Source organism: Lepidochelys olivacea, assembly GCF_965140295.1.
Source record: "Lepidochelys olivacea isolate rLepOli2 genome assembly, chromosome: 2".
Classification (NCBI taxonomy): Eukaryota; Metazoa; Chordata; order Testudines; family Cheloniidae; genus Lepidochelys; species Lepidochelys olivacea.
The window spans coordinates 14280010-14301063 of record NC_140412.1 but is presented as its reverse complement, the minus strand read 5'-3'; the positions used below and the strand labels follow the sequence as shown (position 1 = coordinate 14301063).

General features: G+C 45.7%; 1 protein-coding gene across 2 annotated transcripts in view; it reads left to right on the top strand.

Moving 5' to 3' along the window:
- The first annotated feature begins 19963 nt into the window (after positions 1–19963).
- The window catches only part of KHDRBS3 (KH RNA binding domain containing, signal transduction associated 3), a 199377-nt gene continuing 198286 nt past the window's right edge, over positions 19964–21054 (top strand). For both annotated transcript variants that reach the window (XR_014710530.1, XM_084621354.1), the window contains exon 1: positions 19964–20249. Coding sequence is in view for 1 of the 2 variants with exons in the window: in XM_084621354.1 (XP_084477480.1) it covers positions 20162–20249 (88 nt within the window). In the remaining variant the exon portion in view is untranslated. The remainder of the gene's footprint in view (positions 20250–21054) is intronic.

Below are 21054 nucleotides of genomic sequence, written 5' to 3'. Positions count from 1 at the left end.
GGCAGGAACGAACAATAGAACGTGCATGATCAGCAGGAATGTAAAACTGTCGGGCCAAAACAGAGTCAGACTGATGAAAAAAGGCATGGCTTTCAATGGGGTCAGAAAAAAGGGAATTTACCTGATCACGTAATGCGCGATCAGCGCGCGCATTGCCTTCAGTGAGTAGCCCAGGCAGAGGGGTATGACTGCGAATATGAGCAACAAAATAAGGGAAATTACGAGTGGTGATGAGATACTGTAAGGACAAAAACAGGCGAAGAAGGTCCGCATCGACCTGAGGGGTGATGAGGGCAAGGGGTAAATGATCAATTACCTAATAAACATAATGCGTGTCCACGATCAAATTAAAGGGACAATCAGCAAAAAGTTGAAAGGCCAAAATAACAGCAGCTAGTTCCAAGGACTAGTGAAGCTCTCCAAGCGCTGTGCATGCAAATGTTGTTGTACAAGTGAATGAAGCGCTTTCAGCTTTTCTAGGGGGAGGGGCCACTGGTCAATCCATACGGGCTCTAAGGCTTGCCATACCAATGGTAATGCGGATGGCAAGGTGGGTGAGGGAGGATTTTGGGCCATTATATATTAATATCGAGGGTGGTGTCCAGCTTTACACGTAAGTCACAGCATCAAATATTGAGGTGGACAGGGAGTACAAAAGGGCTGATTGTAGCAAGGGCATGGCCTCCTGGTTTAGAGACCGTGACCCAAGACAAACTTTGGTGCCCGGGTTTGCTACCCCCGATCCCCCACAACTCTTTAGAAGGAACTGTTGGCCAACTGACCGGCCACTCCGGATCACTAATCACCGTAACGTCAGCTCCAGGGTCCACTAGCCCTGTAAAAGGAACATTATTTAAGAGAAGTGTTAACTGAGGTTTCGAGGGGCAGACTGACATTGTTAGAGCAACAAGTGGAGAGGAGGTGTTGTGAGACAGCAATTGAGACAGCGTCGATCCAAAGCCATTCCCGCCCCGGGCTCGATCCTCTGCGGCTGGCACCTGATAGGGGACTAAAATCAATTGTGTAATTGACCGTCCACGCGGGAGCGACTGCGGAAGATGGGTCCACACCTGAACCTTAATAACGCCGGTGTAATCGGCGTCAGTGACCCCTGGGATGACAAAAAAACCCTGTTTCCCAGCATGTGAGCGAGGGAGAACCAGTCCCACAAAACCGGCAGGGAGAGGTCCCATCACCTGTGTAGGTATGGCGCAAACCTCCCCCGGCAACTGAAAATCAGCGTCCTCCTGCATAATCAAATCAAGCCCTGCACTTCCGGCAGTCGCCGCCCTCATGGAGTCTATGGATTTTAAGGCAGAGGAACAGTTGTCTGAGTGGGAAACACCCCCGTTTGGCCCTGGGTTCGGGGGAGACCCATCGTGCGGTTTCCCGACCCGCTACGACACTGATTAGCCCAGTGATAGCCCTTCCGACACTTCGGGCACTTCTTTGAGGGGCGGGTGGGCGCCGTCGATGAGCGGCACTCCTGATGAAAGTGACCCTCCTTACCACAGCGATAACGCTTCCCTTCCTTCCCGCTTTTCCGCAGGGCGGCGGCCAGAACCCCAGCTTTATGTGCTTGTGTGCCGATGTTTTGGCACGCCCGCAGCATGTCTGACAGCTCTAGAATGCCAGCGGCTTGTGCCACCTGGAGAGCACGGCGGCAATCCTCGTTCACATTTTCAACCGCCATTTTTAACAGGATCTCCTGAGCTGCCGCAGGGTTATCCACCTGTCGGAGGATAGCCTCCTGCAATCTGTTGGTAAAATCCATAAAGGACTCTGATGCACCCTGACGGATACTGGCAAAGCTTTTGGTAGGCTTGCCTGAATCCGGGACCTTCCAGAAAGCATGCTGGGCGCAGGTGGAAATAATGGGGAAGACGGCCTGAGGGAGTTGAGACTGCATCTGAACGGTAGCAAACTGGCCCTCCCCTGCCAAGTGCTCATAAATGATACCTTGCTCTCTATATACCTGGGCTTGGCGTTCCGCCATCTGCCGATACTCACTAAGCCAAATAACATACTGACTGGGTGTCAGCATCATGCGCAACAGCGCCTTCCAATCTTCAGGGATCAGGGTGTACCCAGTACCTAGCCCTTCAATGAGACCACGTACATACGTGCTAGTGAGGCCGAACTCGCGAATCGCTTTCTTTACCTCTCTGATCACCGAGTAAGGCAAACTGATCCAGTTTGCAACCTGGTTGCCCTGGCCATCATCCTGCCAGGTCACTGGACAAACTGAGACCAGATCAGCCAGCTCCTCTGCTGTAATATCTGAGCAAGTCTTCGCTGCGTGAACCATTTGTTGCACCAGCGAAAGCCCCTGAGCAGACGCGGATGACCCCCCGGGGGGCCCCGGAGCATGGGGCCCCACGAGGGGATGGCGATCACACACAGGCTCCAATAGGGAAGGCAAGGGAGGCGGTGGTAATAGAGGCACTGGGGCGAAGCAGGGGGAGGGATGGTTGCAGGAGCGGACGGGGGTGGAGGGATCGGCAGCCCCTGTTGGTGCGGGAGAGGGCCTTTCCGAGGCGACACACTGTGTCGCATCACCAGGAGGGGGGATGGCTGCAGGAGCAGACGGGAGTGGCGAGAGCACCAGCCCCGCGAGGGAGGGCCTGTCCGAGGCGACACGCTGTATCGTGTCGCAGGAGAGGTGCCAGGCATGTAAAGCCTGTATGGTTGCCCGAGGCTCTTTGTGCAATGTCTGGCCCAACCGCTCCCAGTCCACTAGCTTAAGGGTTCCGGCTTCAGGGTACCACGGGCATTGGGCACTCACCTCCTGTAGCAGGAGAGTGAGTTCTCGAGTGGGGCAGTCATGCTGAGCCTTACGCAGCAAATACTGTAGCTCATTGCGGTGTTGCACTTGCAAAGCAGAGAGGGAGCTTCCCATACTTACCACAATGAAAAATACTCACCGGGATCCGCGAAGCGGATGAGTGACGTGTCTGAAACCCTTGCCGGGCGAGGTGAGTGCTGAGGGCCCCACGTTTGGGCGCCAGTTGTTGCGGTTCAAATACAAGACAGCACAAAGCTTTAAGCAAGCAAACAGGCTGGTCTGCCAACGGACTGGTCCTGTCAGCTTTCCACCTCTCCTTTATTCTTTCTCTCCCCCCGCGCATTACATTCTCCAACAGATAAAAGGAATACACTGGCTTTGTTTAACATTCTTATTTACCAATTTCTATCTACTGCATTCCTTGCTCTCGGGCCTTGAGCCCAGTCCTGGGAGGCTTCCCACGGTTCATGTCATCTGGGCGAGATTCCAAGGTTCATGCCCTTGAGAGGAGCTGTGTGTGCACAGCTCCTACAAAACACTCCGGATGTGCCCTGAATGTTGCCAAGCGCATGAACCCTGTATGAATCCTACACCTGCCCTTTGATATCAGTTTGAAATATCTGGAAGATACCAGTAAAGAAGTTATAATGCACCACTTCTGCCAGGTGTTGTCAGCATCAACAAGGCCCAGATTCAAACTGGGCGTCCCTTTTAAACACTAACGAACACCACCAGCTCAAGTCCCTGTGCAGAATTTCTGAGATCACTGAATATTTTTCTGGGCACTCTTAATAGGCATAATTTCCCACTCACAAACACTGAGTCTGTGTATGAAACAAGGAAACCTTTAATGAGGGAAAGGGAAAACCAAATTCTATTCTGTTCTATTGGTTCTTGCACTATGCTTATTACTGTTGTATCTAGTATATAGATAAACTTCTAATTAGCACAAGAAAAAAAACCTTCATCTGAGTAGTATTCTGTTAAACAGTTCTGGTTGCTGCTTTCATGGAAAAGACACAAACTTAAACTTGATTGGAATCCTTCTAGGAGAAAAACAGATATTTTTGTTTTAACATTTTTCCAGTTTATACAGTTCTATATGATTACTATTTTGCTCTTTTTATATCTTCTATCATTTTAATAAAAATATATGGAGATAAATGCTGTTATGTTTGTGATGATATAGCTAGGACAGAGGAAATTAATGTTGGTTCCTAGTTAAGATCTGAGTCTTCAATTAGAAGTTGAAATCAGGTCATCAGTACATACAGAACCCACGTAACAAGTTACCTATCTTAGGTATTATTTTATATCAGTAGCTGTTGACTTTTATTTCTCCTCTCATAACCAACAATTCCCAACTTCAAATTACCAGTTCTCCTCACTCTTCTTACATTGTTCTGACCCTCCTTTGTGTTCTCTTCATCATAAAAGATTACGGTTGGAAGAGACCTCAGGAGGTCATCTAGTCCAATCCCCTGCTCAAAGCAGGACCAACCCCAACTAAATCATCCCAGCAGTCTTTGTCAAGCCATGCCTTAAAAACCTCTAAGGATGGAGATTTCACCACCTCCCTAGATAACCCATTCCAGTGCTTCACTACCCTCCTAGTGAAATAGTTTTTTTCTAATATCCAACCTAGACCTCCCCCACTGCAACTTGAGACCATTGCTCCTTCTTCTGTCATCTGCCACCACTGAGAACAGCCTAGCTCCATCCTTTTTGGAACTCCCCCCTTCGGGTAGTAGAAGGCTGCTATCAAATCCCCCCTCACTCTTCTCTTCTGCAGACTAAATAAGCCCAGTTCCCTCAGCCTCTCCTCATAGGTCATGTGCCCCAGCCCCCTAACCATTTTTATTGCCCTCCACTAGACTCTCTCCAATTTGTCCACATCCTTTCTGTAGTGGGGGGGGGGACAAAACTGGACACAATACTCACCAGTGCCAAATAGAGGGGAATAATCACTTCCCTCTATCTGCTGGCAGTGTTCCTACTAATGCAGCCCAATATGCTGTTAGCCTTCTTGACAAAAAGGCCACCTTGTTGACTTATATCAAGCTTCTCATCCACCGTAATCCCCAGGTCCTTTTCTGCAGAACTGCTCTTAGCCAGTCGGTACCAGGCCTGTAGCAGTGCATGGGATTCTTCCGTCTTAAGTGCAGGATTCTGCACTTGTCCTTGTTGAACCTCATCAGATTTCTTTTGGCCCAATCCTCTAATTTGTCTAGGTCACTCTGGACCCTTTCCCTACCCTCTAGTATATCTACCTCTCCCAGCAGCTTAGTGTCATCCACAAACTTGCTGAGGGTGCAATCCATCCCATCATACAGATCATTAATGAAGATGTTGAACAAAACCGGCTCCAGGACTGACTGCTGGGGCACTCCACTTGATATCAGCTGCCAACTACACATCAAGCCACTGATCGCTACTCATTGAGCCCAACGATCTAACCAGATTTCTATCCACCTCATAGTCCATTCATTCAATCCATACTTTTTTAACTTGCTGGCAAGAATACTGTGGGAGACCATATCAAAATCTTTGCTAAAGTCAAGGTATATCATGTCCACCGCTTTCCCCATATCCACAGAGCCAGTTATCTCATCATAGAAGGCAATCAGGTTGGTCAGGCATGACTTGCCCTTGGTTAATCCATGTTGACTGTTCCTGGTCACCTTCCTCTCCTCCAAGTGCTTCAGAATGGATTCCTTGAGGACCTGTGTCATAAATATAAAGGGAAGGGTAAACCCCTTTAAAATCTCTCCTGGGCAGAGGAAAAATCCTCTCACCTGTAAAGGGTTAAGAAGCTAAAGGTAACCTCACTGGCACCTGACCAAAATGACCAATGAGGAGACAAGATACTTTCAAAAGCTGGGAGGAGGGAGAGAAACAAAGGGTCTGTGTGTCTGTCTATATGCTGCTTTTGTCGGGGATAGAACAGGAATGGAGTCTTAGAACTTTTAGTAAGTAATCTAGCTATGTATGCGTTAGATTATGATTTCTTTAAACGGCTGAGGAAAGAATTGTGCTGAATAGAATGACTATTTCTGTCTGTGTGTCTTTTTTGTAACTTAAGGTTTTGCCTAGAGGGATTCTCTATGTTTTGAATCTAATTACCCTGTAAGGTATCTACCATCCTGATTTTACAGGGCTGATTCCTTTACTTCTATTTACTTCTATTTCTATTAAAAGTCTTCCTGTAAGAAAACTGAATGCTTTTTCATTGTTCTCAGATCCAAGGGGTTGGGTCTGTGGTCACCTATGCAAATTGGTGAGGATTTTTACCAAACCTTTCCCAGGAAGTAGGGTGCAAGGGTTGGGAGGATTTTGGGGGGAAAGACGTGTCCAAATTGCGTTTCCCAGTAAACCCAGTAAGAGTTTGGTGGTGGCAGTGGATATTCCAAGGACAAAGGATAAAATTAATTTGTACTTTGGGGAAATTTTAACCTAAGCTGGTAAAAGTAAGCTTAGGAGGTTTTCATGCAGGTCCCCACATCTGTACCCTAGAGAGAGTTCAGAGTGGGGGAGGAACCTTGACAACCTGTTCCATGGTTTTTCCAGGGACTGAGGTAAGGCTGTAGTTCCCTGAATTCTTCTTCTTCCCTTTTTAGAAGATGGGCACTATATTTGCCTTCTTCCAGTCGTCTGGGATCTCCCCCAATTGCCACAAGTTTTCAAATATAATGGCCAATGGCTCTGCTATCACATCAGCCAACTCCCTCAGCACCCTCGGATGCATTAGATCCGGACCCACGGACTTGTGCATGTCGAGCTTTTCTAACTAGTCCTTAACTGGTTCTTTCACCACTTTGGGCTGGTCACCTCCTCCCAATACTGTGTTGCCCAGTGCAGCAGTCTGGGAGCTGACCTTGTCTGTGAAGACCGAGGCAAAAAAATAATTGAGTACTTCTGCTTTTTCCACATCGTCTGTCACTAGGTTGCCTCCCCCATTCAGTAAGGCTTCCACACTTTCCCTGACCTTATTCTTATTGCTAACATACCTGTAGAAACCCTTCTTGTTACCTTTCACATCCCTTACTCGCTGCAACACCAATTGTGCTTTGGCCTTCCTGATTAAACCCCCGGCATGCTCGAGCAATATATTTATACTCCTCCCAAGTCATTTGTCCAAGTTTCCACTATAAAATAAAAGGAAGTTCTTCTTCACTCAGCACACAGTTAACCTGTGGAACTCCTTACCTGAGGAGGTTGTAAGGCTAGGACTATAACAGGGTTTAAAAGGGAACTAGATAAATTCATGGTGGTTAAGTCCATTTATGGTTATTAGCCAGGATAGGTAAGCAATGGTGTCCCTAGCCTCTGTTTGTCAGAGGGCGGAGATGGATGGCAGGAGAAAGATCACTAGATCATTACCAGTTAAGTTCACTCCCTCTGGGGCACCTGGCATTGGCCACTGTCAGTAGACAGGATACTGGGCTGAATGGACCTTTGGTCTGACCCAGTATAGCCATTCTTATGTTCGTGAAGTTCACTCACTATTGCTGAGCAGTCTGGCACATTTTCATACCTAGCTCTAAATAGTAAAGAATTTTTGAATATTTAATGTATGTTTATACAAATTTCTAAAGAACCATATTCCCAGGTCATCCCCTAAAACCTCTTCCCATTTGCAGTACTGGTCTGGATGGTAACTATTTGTTCACCACCCTGACACTGACAGATTTTACTCTCTCTGTAGCGTGGCATCACCAAATGAGTCAGGCAGTGAGTCCAAAGCAATTGTATTGAAGAAAAGTTCAATTTACACACATCTTGGTAATTATTAATGATGGATAAAAAAAAATTCCATGATGATTAAGGCAGAGCTTTGTTAGAGATGGCGTGTATAAAGTCTCTCTTATAACAATTGCTCTTTACATCCATTATAGGTTAGGTCAAAAGAAAATCAGGCCCAAATTCAGGTGCAATGCAACTCTTACACCAATGATTAATCTGGCTTCCCACCCACCCACCCACACAAACTTCCTTACTGTATTACAAAAATACACGTTTATAACTGAAATAATTTAAAAAAAATATTTTTCTCTTGGTTTTGAGGGGAGGAAATAATGGAATCCTAGAATATCAGGGTTGGAAGGGATCTCAGGAGGTCATCTAGTCCAACCCCCTGCTCAAAGCAGGACCAATCCCTGTACTTTTGTATACAACATAAATTATCATATTGTTAGCATTAGATAAATAATATTCAGATTATTTATTTGGGCATTTCTGCTTTGGATAATGAAAATAGATGAGGCAATTTCCATTTTGTTGCCAATCTAATTTCACCACTAGATTTCATTGCACTAGTTGCAATCCAATGTTTGTATTGCATGCTCTGCAAGAGAATTTTAGTTAAATACCATCAATTTTTTCCAAACATTTCTGTTAGTCCTAGTTTTTATTAAAGCTTATTTTTACTAAACCTATATTTTAGGCTACATTTGAACTTTTAATGTCATTAATACAGAACCATTCATTTGAACATATAAATTATTACATGTTTAAAATTATTTGGATGTTTCAGACTCTTCATCATCTGTCTCAGTGTAGAAGGTAAAGGATGATATTTGTATCCTGGATAGTTTATTGAAGAGATGGGTTGCCACAATAACAGGTAATGTTGCAGGAACGGGTAACACAGCTATTGCATAAATAGTTCAAAATGTTATGGTTTTAAAGTTACAAATGCCTGGCTAGCTGTGTTAAATATACAGCCTCCCTTACCATACCTGATTCTAGTACTGTTTAAAATCTTACAAGATTAAAAGCAGTATAAACTGGCAAGGACAAGGAAAAAAAACAAGTAACAGGAATGCTTACAAAAAGCGTGTATTCAAACTTAACTGATGGGATTTCCCAGTGATAGTAAAGGGATGAAACAACAAACAACAACAAAACCCCTTCCAATTATATTTCTAAGTAGTAAAAGAATACCAATCAAAAAAGCATTCACCCATCTTAATGGTAAGTGCCATGGGATCCTGTACTATGCAGCTGTACATTGAGAGAGTGGTCTTGGGAGCATAAAGAGAAATTGACATAGTAATCATGGATTCAGAGAAGTGAAGGTGAACCATCCGAGAAGAGCTACAGTGAGTGCTGCATTAGGGGGCTGTCAAGGTTCCTTCCACACTCTGAATTCTAGGGACAGATGTGGGGACATGCATGAAAGACCCCCTAAGCTTATTTTTACCAGCTTAGGTTAAAACTTCCCCAAGGTACAAACTGTTTTACCTTTTGTCCCTGGACCTTATGCTGCCACCACTAAAGTGTCTAACAAAAATAACAGAAGAAGTGCCCACTTGGAAACATCTACCCCCACCAATATTCCCCCAAGCCCTACACCCCGTTTCCTGGGGAAGGCTTGATAAAAATCCTCACCAATTTGCATAGGTGAACACAGACCCAAACCCTTGGATCTTAAGATCCATGAAAAAGCAATCAGGTTCTTAAAAGAAGAATTTTAATTAAAGAAAAAGTAAAAGAATCACCTCTGTAAAATCAGGATGGTAAATACCTTACAGGGTAATCAGATTCAAAACATAGAGAATCCCTATAGGCAAAACCTTAAGTTACAAAAAGACGCAAAAACAGGAATATACATTCCATTCAGCACAACTTATTTTACCATTTAAACAAAACAGAATCTAACGCATATCTAACTAGATTGCTTACTAACTCTTTACAGGAGTTCTGAACTACATTCCTGCTCTGGTCCCAGCAAAAGCATCACGCAGAAAGAGAGGACCCTTTGTTTCCCCCCGCCCTCCCTCCAGCTTTGAAAGTATCTTGTCTCCACATTGGTCACTTTGGTCAGGTGCCAGCGAGGTTATCTTAGCTTCTTAACCCTTTACAGGTGAAAGGGTTTTTCTTCTGGCCAGGAGGGATTTAAAGGTGTTTACCCTTCCCTTTATATTTATGCCAGGGCTGTGTTGTGAGCTGGTAGGGTGACTATCCCACTGTCTGTCTGCTGTGACCATTTGTTTGACTGGAGTTAGTTGCAGGGACTGTTTAACAGTTTGGTTGTTTGTTTGAAAAGTGTGAACTGGGAGTGCTTTGTTCCTGGTGGGCCTTGAGTGATTGACTGGAGAGAAGGCTTTGAACCAGGCCAATTGCTTCGAGCCAGCAGCCTTATAAAAAAACAGCCAGTTACGAACTGAGTGAGTGGCGAACAGAGGACAGGCAAACAGAGGGAGTTGGAGAGGGAAAGGTTTCAGAGTAACAGCCGTGTTAGTCTGTATTCGCAAAAAGAAAAGGAGTACTTGTGGCACCTTAGAGACAAATAAATTGGTTAATCTCTAAGGTGCCACAAGTACTCCTTTTCTTTTTGAGAGGGAAAGGAGTCCAAGAGAGCTGGCTGTATTTTAAAGGAGCCTTATTGAGGGTGCAGGAACAAACCATCCCGATGTGCAGAAAGAATAGTAAACATGGCAGGCAACTAGCTTGGCTTAACAGAGAAATCTTTAGAGATGCTAAAACACAAAAAGGAAGCTTACAAGAAGTGGAAACTTGTGCTTCAGAATTGATTCCTTGAGGACCTGCTCCATGATTTTTCCAGGGACTGAGGTGAGGCTGACTGGCCTGCAGTTCCCAGGATCCTCCTTCTTCCCTTTTTTAAAGATGGGCACTACATGAGCCTTTTTCCAGTCGTCTGGGACCTCCCCCAGTCGCCATGAATTTTCAAAAATAATGGCCAGTGACTCTGCAATCACATCTGCCAACTCCTTTTGCACTCTCGGATGCAGCGCATCCGGCCCCATAGACTTGTGCTCGTACAGCTTTTCTAAATAGTTCTGAACCACTTCTTTCTCCATAGAGGGCTGGTCACCTCCTTCCCATGCTGTGCTGCCCAGTGCAGTAGTCCGGGAGCTGACCTTGTTCGTGAAGACAGAGGTGAAAAAAGCATTGAGTACATTAGCTTTTTCCGCATCCTCTGTCACTAGGTTGCCTCCCTCATTCAGTAAGAGGCCCACACTTTCCTTGACTTTCTTCTTGTTGCTAACATACCTGAAGAAACCCTTCTTGTTACTCTTAACCTCTCTTGCTAGCTGCAACTCCAGGTGTGATTTGGCCTTCCTGATTTCACTCCTGCATGCCTGAGCAATATTTTTATACTCTTCCCTGGTCATTTGATTTAAAGCTGCTACCCATTAATTTCATTTGGTGGCCCCTAGTTCTTATATTATGGGAACAAGTAAATAACTTTTCCTTATTCACTTTTTCCACATCACTCATGATTTTATATACCTCTATCATATCCCCCCATAGTCTCCTCTTTTCTAAGCTGAAAAGTCCTGGCCTCTTTAATCTCTCCTCATATGGAACCCGTTCCAAACCCCTAATCATTTTAGTTGCCCTTTTCTGAACCTTTTCTAATGCCAGTATATCTTTTTTGAGATGAAATGACCACATCTTTACGCAGTATTCAAGATGTGGGCATACCATGGATTTATATAAGGGCAATAAGATATTCTCTGTCTCATTCTCTATCCCTTTTTTAATGATTCCTAACATCCCATTTGCTTTTTTGACTGCCGCTGCACACTGCGTGGACATCTTCAGAGAATTTATCCACGATGACTCCAAGATCTTTCTCCTGATTACTTGTAGCTAAATTAGTCCCCATCATATTGTATGTGTAGTGGGGGTTATTTTTTCCAATGTGCATTACTTTACATTTATCCACATTAAATTTCATTTGCCATTTTGTTGCCCAATCACTTAGTTTTGTGAGATCTTTTTGAAGTTCTTCACAGTCTGCTTTGGTCTTAACTGTCTTGAGCAGTTTAGTATCATCTGCAAACTTTGCCACCTCACTATTTACCCCTTTCTCCAGATCACTTATGAATAAGTTGAACAGGATTGGTCCTAGGACTTACCCTTGGGGAACACCACTAGTTACCCTTCTCCATTCTGAAATTTTACCATTTATTCCTACCCTTTGTTCCCTGTCTTTTAACCAGTTCTCAATCCATGAAAGGATCTTCCCTCTTATCCCATGACAACTTAATTTATGTAAGAGCCTTTGGTGAGGGACCTTATCAAAGGCTTTCTGGAAATCTAAGTACACTTTGTCCCCTGAATCCCCCTTGTCCACATGTTTGCTGACCCCCTCAAAGAACTCTAATAGATTAGTAAGACATGATCTCCCTTTACAGAAACCATGTTGACTTTTGTGCAAGAATTTATGCTCTTCTATGCATCTGACAATTTTATTCTTTACTATTGTTTCAACTAATTTGCCTGGTACTGACGTTAGACTTACCGGTCTGTAATTGCCAGGATCACCTCTAGGGCCCTTCTTAAATATTGGCGTTACATTAGCTCTCTTCCAGTCATTGGGTACAGAAGCTGATTTAAAGGACAGGTTACAAACCATAGTTAATAGTTCCACAATTTCACATTTGAGTTCTTTCAGAACTCTTGGGTGAATGCCATCTGGTCCCGGTGACTTGTTACTGTTAAGTTTCTCAATTAATTCCAATACCTTCTCTAGTGGTACTTCAATTTGTGACAATTCCTCAGATTTGTCACCTACAAAAAACGGCTCAGGGTTGGGAATCTCCCTAACATCCTCAGCCAGGAAGACTGAAGCAAATAATTCATTTAGTTTCCTTGCGATGACTGTATCATCTTTACGTACTCCTTTTTTATCTCGATCATCCAAGGGGCCCACTGGTTGTTTAGCAGGCTTCCTGCTTCTGATGTACTTAAAAAAAATTGTTATTACCTTTTGAGTTTTTGGCTAGCTGTTCTTCAGACTCCTTTTTGGCTTTTCTTATTAGATTTTTACATTTAAATTGGCAGTGTTTATGCTCCTTTCTATTACCTCACTCGGATTTGACTTCCACTTTTTAAAAGATGCCTTTTAAACACGAGTGCAACCCTGTTCATTGGTTCTGTGTTGCACCCTTTTGTGTCACGGAACACAAAGGCAGCACAAACTGTCAGGAACACCATGCTCTGCTTGATGAGCATCAGGCAGAATAGAAGCACTCATGAAATCAGCTTTGCACTCATTGCACTGCTTATATGTTTCATTCAGAGCAGAAACTGGAGCCTCTAAATTCTGTAGAAATCTCGTCCCTTCTTTTGTGGGAGGTTTATCCTCTGCCATACATTGCACGTTGGGAAGAATAAAATTAGCACACTCGTATCCCAAAAGAAAGGAGTGGTAGAACTGGTTGCACTACCTGTTCTTCAGTGGTTTCCCTGGGGCTCTCCCAACACCACTAGTTTGCTTCATGGTTGCAAACCTCAGAATTGCCATCTTTTCCAAATTTTCTTGCAAGACTCACTATTTTTCCTGTGGTGTTTTTTGGCTTCTTATGATCATCTGCACTGTTTTCACGAATCATTGCTCAGATTCAAAATGGGCATCATTTTCCATCTTTTCCAACAGGACTGAAGCCACAACCTGCTGTCAGGATAGATCGTCACTGTTCCCACAGTGATGGCCAGTGACAACAAGGCTATTAATAGTAAAGAAGGATACCATCTCCCATTGTTTTCGGTGAGAGTGAAGTCAAAGAGCACTCAAGGAAGATAGACAAGAACATGGCAATGTTCTTGAAGCTTACAAGAAGTGGAAGATTGGACAAATGACCAGGGAAGAGTATAAAAATATTGCTCAGGCAAATCACACTTGGAGTTGCAGCTCAGAAGAGATGTTAAAAGTAACAAGAAGGGTTTCTACAGGTATGTTAACAATAAGAAGAAGGTCAGCGAAAGCGTGGGCCCCTTACTGAATGAGGGAGGCAACCTAGTGACAGAGGATGTGGAAAAAGCTAATGTACTCAAAGCTTTTTTCACCTCCGTCTTCACGAACAAGGTCAGCTCCCAGACTACTGCACTGGGCAGCACAGCATGGGGAGGAGGTGACCAGCCCTCTGTGGAGAAAGAAGTGGTTTGGGACTATTTAGAAAAAGCTGGACGAGCACAAGTCCATGGGGCCGGATGCACTGCATCCGAGAGTGCTAAAGGAGTTGGCAGATCATAGAATCATAGAATATCAGGGTTGGAAGGGACCTCAAGAGGTCATCTAGTCCAACCCCCTGCTCAAAGCAGGACCAATCCCCAATTAAATCATCCTAGCCAGGGCTTTGTCAAGCCTGACCTTAAAAACTTCTAAGGAAGGAGATTCTACCACCTCCCTAGGTAACGCATTCCAGTGTTTCACCACCCTCCTAGTGAAAAAGTTTTTCTAATATCCAACCAAAACCTCCCCCATTGCAACTTGAGACCATTACTCCTCGTTCCGTCATCTGCTACCACTGAGAATAGTCTAGAACCATCCTCTCTGGAACCACCTCTCAGGTAGTTGAAAGCAGCGATCAAATCTCCCCTCATTCTTCTCTTCTGCAGACTAAACAATCCCAGTTCCCTCAGCCTCTCCTCATAAGTCATGTGTTCCAGACCCCTAATAATTTTTGTTGCCCTTCGCTGGACTCTTTCCAATTTTTCCACATCCTTCTTGTAGCGTGGGGCCCAAAACTGGACACAGTACTCCAGATGAAGCCTCACCAATGTCGAATAGAGGGGGACGATCACGTCCCTCGATCTGCTCACTATGCCCCTACTTATACATCCCAAAATGCCATTGGCCTTCTTGGCAACAAGGGCACGCTGCTGACTCATATCCAGCTTCTCGTCCACTGTCACCCCTAGGTCCTTTTCCGCAGAACTGCTGCCTAGCCAGCTAGTCTGTAGCTGTGCATTGGGTTCTTCCGTCCTAAGTGCAAGACCCTGCACTTATCCTTATTGAACCTCATCAGATTTCTTTTGGCCCAATCCTCCAATTTGTCTAGGTCCCTCTGTATCCTATCCCTGCCCTCCAGCGTATCTACCACTCCTCCCAGTTTAGTATTATCCGCAAATTTTCTGAGAGTGCAATCCACACCATCCTCCAGATCATTTATGAAGATATTCAACAAAACCAGCCCCAGGTCCGACCCCTGGGGCACTCCACTTGACACCGGCTGCCAACTAGACATGGAGCCATTGATTACTACCCGTTGAGCCCGACAATCTAGCCAACTTTCTACCCACCTTATAGTGCATTCATCCAGCCCATACTTCTTTAACTTGCTGACAAGAATACTGTGGGAGACCGTGTCAAAAGCTTTGCTAAAGTCAAGAAACAATACATCCACTGCTTTCCCTTCATCCACAGAACCAGTAATCTCATCATAGAAGGTGATTAGATTAGTCAGGCATGACCTTCCCTTGGTGAATCCATGCTGACTGTTCCTGATCAATTTCCTCTCATGTAAGTGCTTCAGGATTGATTCTTTGAGGACCTGCTCCATGATTTTTCCGGGGACTGAGGTGAGGCTGACTGGCCTGTAGTTCCCAGGATCCTCCTTCTTCCCTTTTTTAAAGATTGGCACTACATTAACCTTTTTCCAGTCATCCGGGACTTCCCCCGTTCGCCACGAGCTTTCAAAGATAATGGCCAATGGCTCTGCAATCACAGCCGCCAATTCCTGTCATTGGAGAGCCATTGACCATTATCTTTGAAAACTCATGGTGATCAGGCGAGGTCCCTGATGACTGGAAAAAGGGTAATGTAGTGCCCATCTTTAAAACAGGGAAGAAGGAGGATCCGGGGAACTACAGGTCAGTCAGTCTGAGATCAGTCCCTGGAAAAATCATGAAGCAGGTCCTCAAGGAATCAATTCTGAAGCACTTTGAGGAGAGGAAAGTGATCAGGAACAGTCAGCATGGATTCACCAAGGGAAAATCATGCCTAACTAATCTAAGTGCCTTCTATGACGAGATAACTAGCTCTGTGGATGAGGGGAAAGCAGTGGAGGTTTTATTCCTTGACTTTAGCAAAACTTGTGATACGGTCTCCCACAGTATTCTTGCCAGCAAGTTAAAGTAGTATGGGCTGGATGAATGGACTATAAAGTGGATAGAAAGCTCGCTAGATCGTCAGGCTCAACGGGTAGTGATCAATGGCTCCATGTGTAGTTGGCAGCTGGTATCAAGCGGAGTGCCCCGAGGGTTGGTCCTAGAGCTGGTGTTGTTCAATATCTTCATTAATGATCGGGAGGATGGCGTGGATTGCATCCTCAGCAAGTTTGCAGATGACACTAAACTGGGAGGAGAGGTAGATACACTGGAGGATAGGGATAAGCTACAGGGGGACCTAGACAAATTAGAGGATTGGGCCAAAAGAAATCTGATGAGGTTCAACAAGGACAAGTGCAGAGTCCTGCACTTAGGACGAAAGAATCCCATGCACCGCTACAGACTAGGAACCGAGTGGCTAGGCAGCAATTCTGCAGAAAAGGATCTAGGGGTTACGGTGGACGAGAAGCAGGATATGAGTCAGCAGTGTGCCCTTGTTGCCAAGAAGACTAATAGAATTTTGAGCGGTATAAGTAGGAGCATTGCCAGCAGATCGAGGGACGTGATCATTCCCCTCTATCTGGCATTGGTGAGGCCTCATCTAGAGTACTGTGTCCAGTTTTGGGCCCCACATTATAAGAAGTATGTGGAAAAATTGGAAAATGTCCAGCGAAGGGCAATAAAAATGATTAGGGGGCTGGAGCACATGACTTATGAGGAGAGGCTGAGGGAACTGGGATTATTTAGACTGTAGAAGAGAAGAATGAGGGGGGATTTGATAGCTGCTTTCAACTACCTGAAAGGGGGTTCGAAAGAGGATGGATCTAGACTGTTCTCAGTGGTACCATTTGATAGAACAAGGAGTAATGGTCTCGAGTTGCAGTGGGGGAGGTTTAGGTTGGATATTAGGAAAAACGTTTTCACAAGGAGGGTGGTGAAACAGTGGAATGGGTTACCTAGGGAGGTGATAGAATCTCTATCCTTAGAGGTTTTTAAGGTCAGGCTTGACAAAGCCCTGGCTGGGATGATTTAGTTGGGGATTAGGTCCTGCTTTGAGCAGGGGGTTGGACTAGATGGCCTCCTGAGGTCCCTTCCAACCCTGATATTCTATGTTTCTATGAATGCGGTTAGGAAAATTGTGAGGGGGCAAGCTGGGGGCAGGTAAGATACTAAGCTGGTGTACAGAACAGGGACATAGGGAAGGTGTGAGAATGTGGGGTAAACATGGGGGACTAAAGACTGGTAGAATGTGGAGGGAGAATGCTTGTGGGGCATAAGACGAGAGGGAAGATGGGATAATACAAGAAGATGTATAGAATGTTTTTCTTTCCCTTTTACCCCAGGAGTTAATAGGGTAAGTAGAATTGCCATCTGAACAGGAGGTTCATCTCTTCATATGATTGCTTTGGTTTCAAAATTTAATCCCACAATCATGCACAAAATGGAGGGGAGTTTCTTAACAACTAAGACTCAAATCAGAAGGCAGAGGAAAAGTAATGCTATTTTTTTGAATCTGACTCATGTTCTCTGAAGTCTTGGGGGTAGTAATACTAATATTTACTGGGCTGCTCTTCCTTTCTCAGCCCTGCTCCTAGAACAGACACTTTCCCGTCTCTTCTCTGGACCCTGAGAACGCTACACTTTTAGGGATTGATCTCTTTGCTGTAGCTATCCCAGGTACTGTGTCTGCCCATCAAACCTTGCTATTTGGTCTTCCTCAACAACTAGAAACTCTGAACAACTTAATTGTATATGTATTAGAATTTTTCTGGTTCGTTTAAAGTAGTTTTTGTTAAGGTTGCCCCAATTCTAAATTCATTTGCTGACTTCACATATTCATAACTATAGAAATGTTATCTTTATAAAACAAGCCATATACAAATAGATCTCATTAAAAGATCTGAGTATTAAGCCAAGTTTAACTAAAATCAGTCTGGTAAACTTAGGTATACATATGGGGACAACTGTCCCAAAGTGGAACTACCTTAACAGTAAGTTCAAAATTTCTTTTTGGTTGGATCTGAGTCCTTTCTTAATGATGGGTTGCTTTTGGTACTGTTTAGCCCAGTATAGATTGGTTCTGGGGTTCTTGAACTAAATAGCTTTGAATCGGGTTTATTCTGTAAATCATATAAGGAATGTAGTCAAGCTAAGTTTGATGACTTTATACAATACAATACAATATCCAATACATACCGTGTTTTATACAATAAAGTACCATGTGAAAAGGTTCATAAGAAATCCAGTTTGTATTATATGTTGTGATATTTGATGCTTATGCTTTCAAACATAATCTCTTTATATTCAATACAAAAAAGAACGTATGAAATGCTCAGAGTTCAGTCTTAATTCTGTACTTCTTTGTTTTTGAGTGCATGGTTTCTCAAACATAATATTAATATTAGTCTCTCTCTTTTTGTATTAATATTATACACGTCTGTATTTATTTTGCAAAACACTTTTGGATGAAATGCACTATATAAATATAAAGTTATCTGATTATCACCGCATATTTTGTATTTTTTCACAGATCTTTGAAATGTTGATCACTTGTTAGCATCTATATTGATTTTTTTCAATAAACATAAACTTTGAAATTAAAATATTCCGCTAGCATTATGGCAGTTTGTTGTAAAGGCTTTAGTGAAATGAGTTGTCTATTTTTCTCATGTCTGCTGGGGAGCAGATTTTTTTTCTCTCTCCTCTTAGGTTATCAACAATGATTCATTGGTGAAATTTCTGAAGGCCAACCAGGAAGCCACACAATGTCAAAATCTTCTAATATGTTTACCAACAGAAAAAATGTGGAAAGAGTGACAGGCTTTCTAGGTGATCTTGACCAACTTATTTATCCTATGTTTCCCCATCTGTACACTGATACTAAGCTATCTTCCTACATCATAGGTCTGTTCTGAGGATTATTTAGCGAACCTTTGTAAAGAGCTTTAAATCTCAGTTTGGAGAGACATGTGAGTGCTCAGTATTAAGTATGGCAAGAGAGCTGAATGTTAGTAGGGCATTTCAATATAGCCAACCACAAGTGTTTAAAAAAATATCATAAGTACCCAAAAGATCATGAGATTAAAAAAAATTGCTTTTTTAATTGGCATTTTGGTTTCTGAGCTTTTAGGGTGCACTCAAGTCATACGTTTAATCTTTTCTTTGCAACCATGAAAGCTAGAAGCATTTTCTAATGAAAGCTGTAAAAAGAAAAGGAGTACTTGTGGCACCTTAGAGACGCTAAGGTGCCACAAGTTACTCCTTTTCCTTTTGCGAATACAGACTAACACGGCTGCTACTCTGAAACCTAATGAAGGCTGTGATTCCCACAAGCACTTGTCTTCAGTAGCTGGGATTTTAAATTAAATTTCAGATATTGTGAGACTCCTGATACAATCAGGATGGTTGACAACAAGATGGTGCACGAGTGGGGAGGGATGAGTGAGTGGGGATAGCTATAGATCCCCCAATTCTTTTTTTAAAATAATGGGATTTTGGGAAATGTCAGGTGGTGACACTTTGAGGCATAAGTGATATTGGGCTGGGATTTCTGCATCTGGGAGGGAGGGTTAGCTGGAGACCACCCTCCTAGCTGGGGGTGTGTGTGCATATGGAGGTGACTGGAGGGGGCGGGGGGCGGGATCTGCAGGGTGGAGAAAGATTTGGCCGTGTGTTTGGATGAGGCATTTAAACCCTCCCGCATTTACATGATCCCCTCACACTCATCCAGCCCCTGCCTGGAGCCCTGGGTACGGAGGGCAGGCTGAGGTGCTGTTCCCACCCGCACCGCCTCAGGTACGCTCAGGGGGAAGGAGCAGAGCCTCTAACGGTTACCCCCGCCCGCCCGCTCGCGCTCCCACTGCCGGGCCGCCTGGAGATCTGACCCAAACAAGCCGGCGCTGAAGAGAATCAGCCAATCAGAAGCCGCAGAACGTAGCTGACTGACAGGCGAGCCTACCCAATGTGAGGCATCTTCAGAGAAGGGCAGGACGATCGTTGAGGAGGCTAAACGGCACCGCCCGCTGGGAGGATCGTAGGGGCGCGGCTAAACCGCACGGGGGCGTGGTTTGAAAGGACGTTGGGCGAGGCCTTTGCTTGGCGATGGGCGTGGCCTAGCGGGCGCTATTTAAACCTGCTGCTCCCAGCCTCTACCGCTGAGTCGGCGCGGAGCCGCTCCAGGTGTTGCAGCCTCGGCGGAGGCCGCTTTGGATAACGCTTGTGCGCGCAGGTTCCTCATCCCCGTGGCTGCCCCTTTCCTCCGCAGCAAAGGCGGGCTTCGGCGGGCGGGCGGGCGGGGGAGGAGGGGGTGGTCCCCGTCTTGTAGGGCGGCCGTGGTGGGTCTGTGGCGCCCGTTGGATGCGCTCCCGGAGCCCGGGGCAGGAGGGGGCCGGAGGGAGGCGTTGCCTCGCCGCTGCCTGAGAGGATTTACGACGTCTCGGACTCCGCCTGGCGCCGGTGCCGCCGCCGCCGCCTGCCCTGTGTGCAGGTCCCCCTGGCGCGCGGGAAGCGGAGATGGACGAGAAGTACCTGCCCGAGCTGATGGCGGAGAAGGACTCGCTGGACCCGTCCTTCACCCATGCGCTGCGGCTGGTGAACCAAGGTGGGCGGCACGGGGGCTGCGGGGGGGACGGGACCCCCGAGGCGTGGGAAGGGGCGGCCCTGAGTTGGGGACGGGGGCTCGCTTGCTCCGTGCGGCGCGGGCTGAGTCCCGGCGGGGCGGGCTCCTGGCGGCGGCTGGCAGCCAGGTGCGGAGCCTGGCCTCTCCGGCTCCTTCGGTTGCCTGCCCGGGACGCCGGCCGCCGCTCCGCGGCGGCCAGGTGAAAGTTGCTCCCGGGGCCAAGCGTCGCTCGCTCTGGGGGGTTTGGCGGCTGGGTCGCCATCTCCCGGCGAGACGCGATGCCCAGCACGCGTGGACCGGGAGGCGGAGAGAGGGCGGCTGGTGCCTTGGCACATCGCACTCCGGTGGGGGGCGACGCACCTGCCAGGGACGGGAAATCTCCGTCCAGACGCTGCCCAGGAGGGGCGAAGGGGTGACTTCAGCTCTGGAGCCTGTTGTGATCTCCCGCAGTAGGATGCCTCTGGTCCTAGGGCTGGGGAGGAAGCCGGGTTTTCTCTCTGGGGTGTGCTTGGGACGTGACGCGTTGTCCCGATCTGTTGACACTTGTGGGTTTGATGTTGTCGCTTTCAATTGATCTTAATAGTGATGTACATTTCTGCTAGGAGAAGGAAGCCTGACGAGTTTGTGTAAAGTAAGAAGGGGAAAAAAATGGCCCCGAGAACAATGCACATTGTGATTCTTCGCTTCGCGTTTTAGCAGACGGATGTCGTGAAGTTCCCTTAAATACCCAAATTGTTTAAAGAGTGGGCTTTAGAAGGAAAAGATACACTTTTAGTGAGCAGATAAT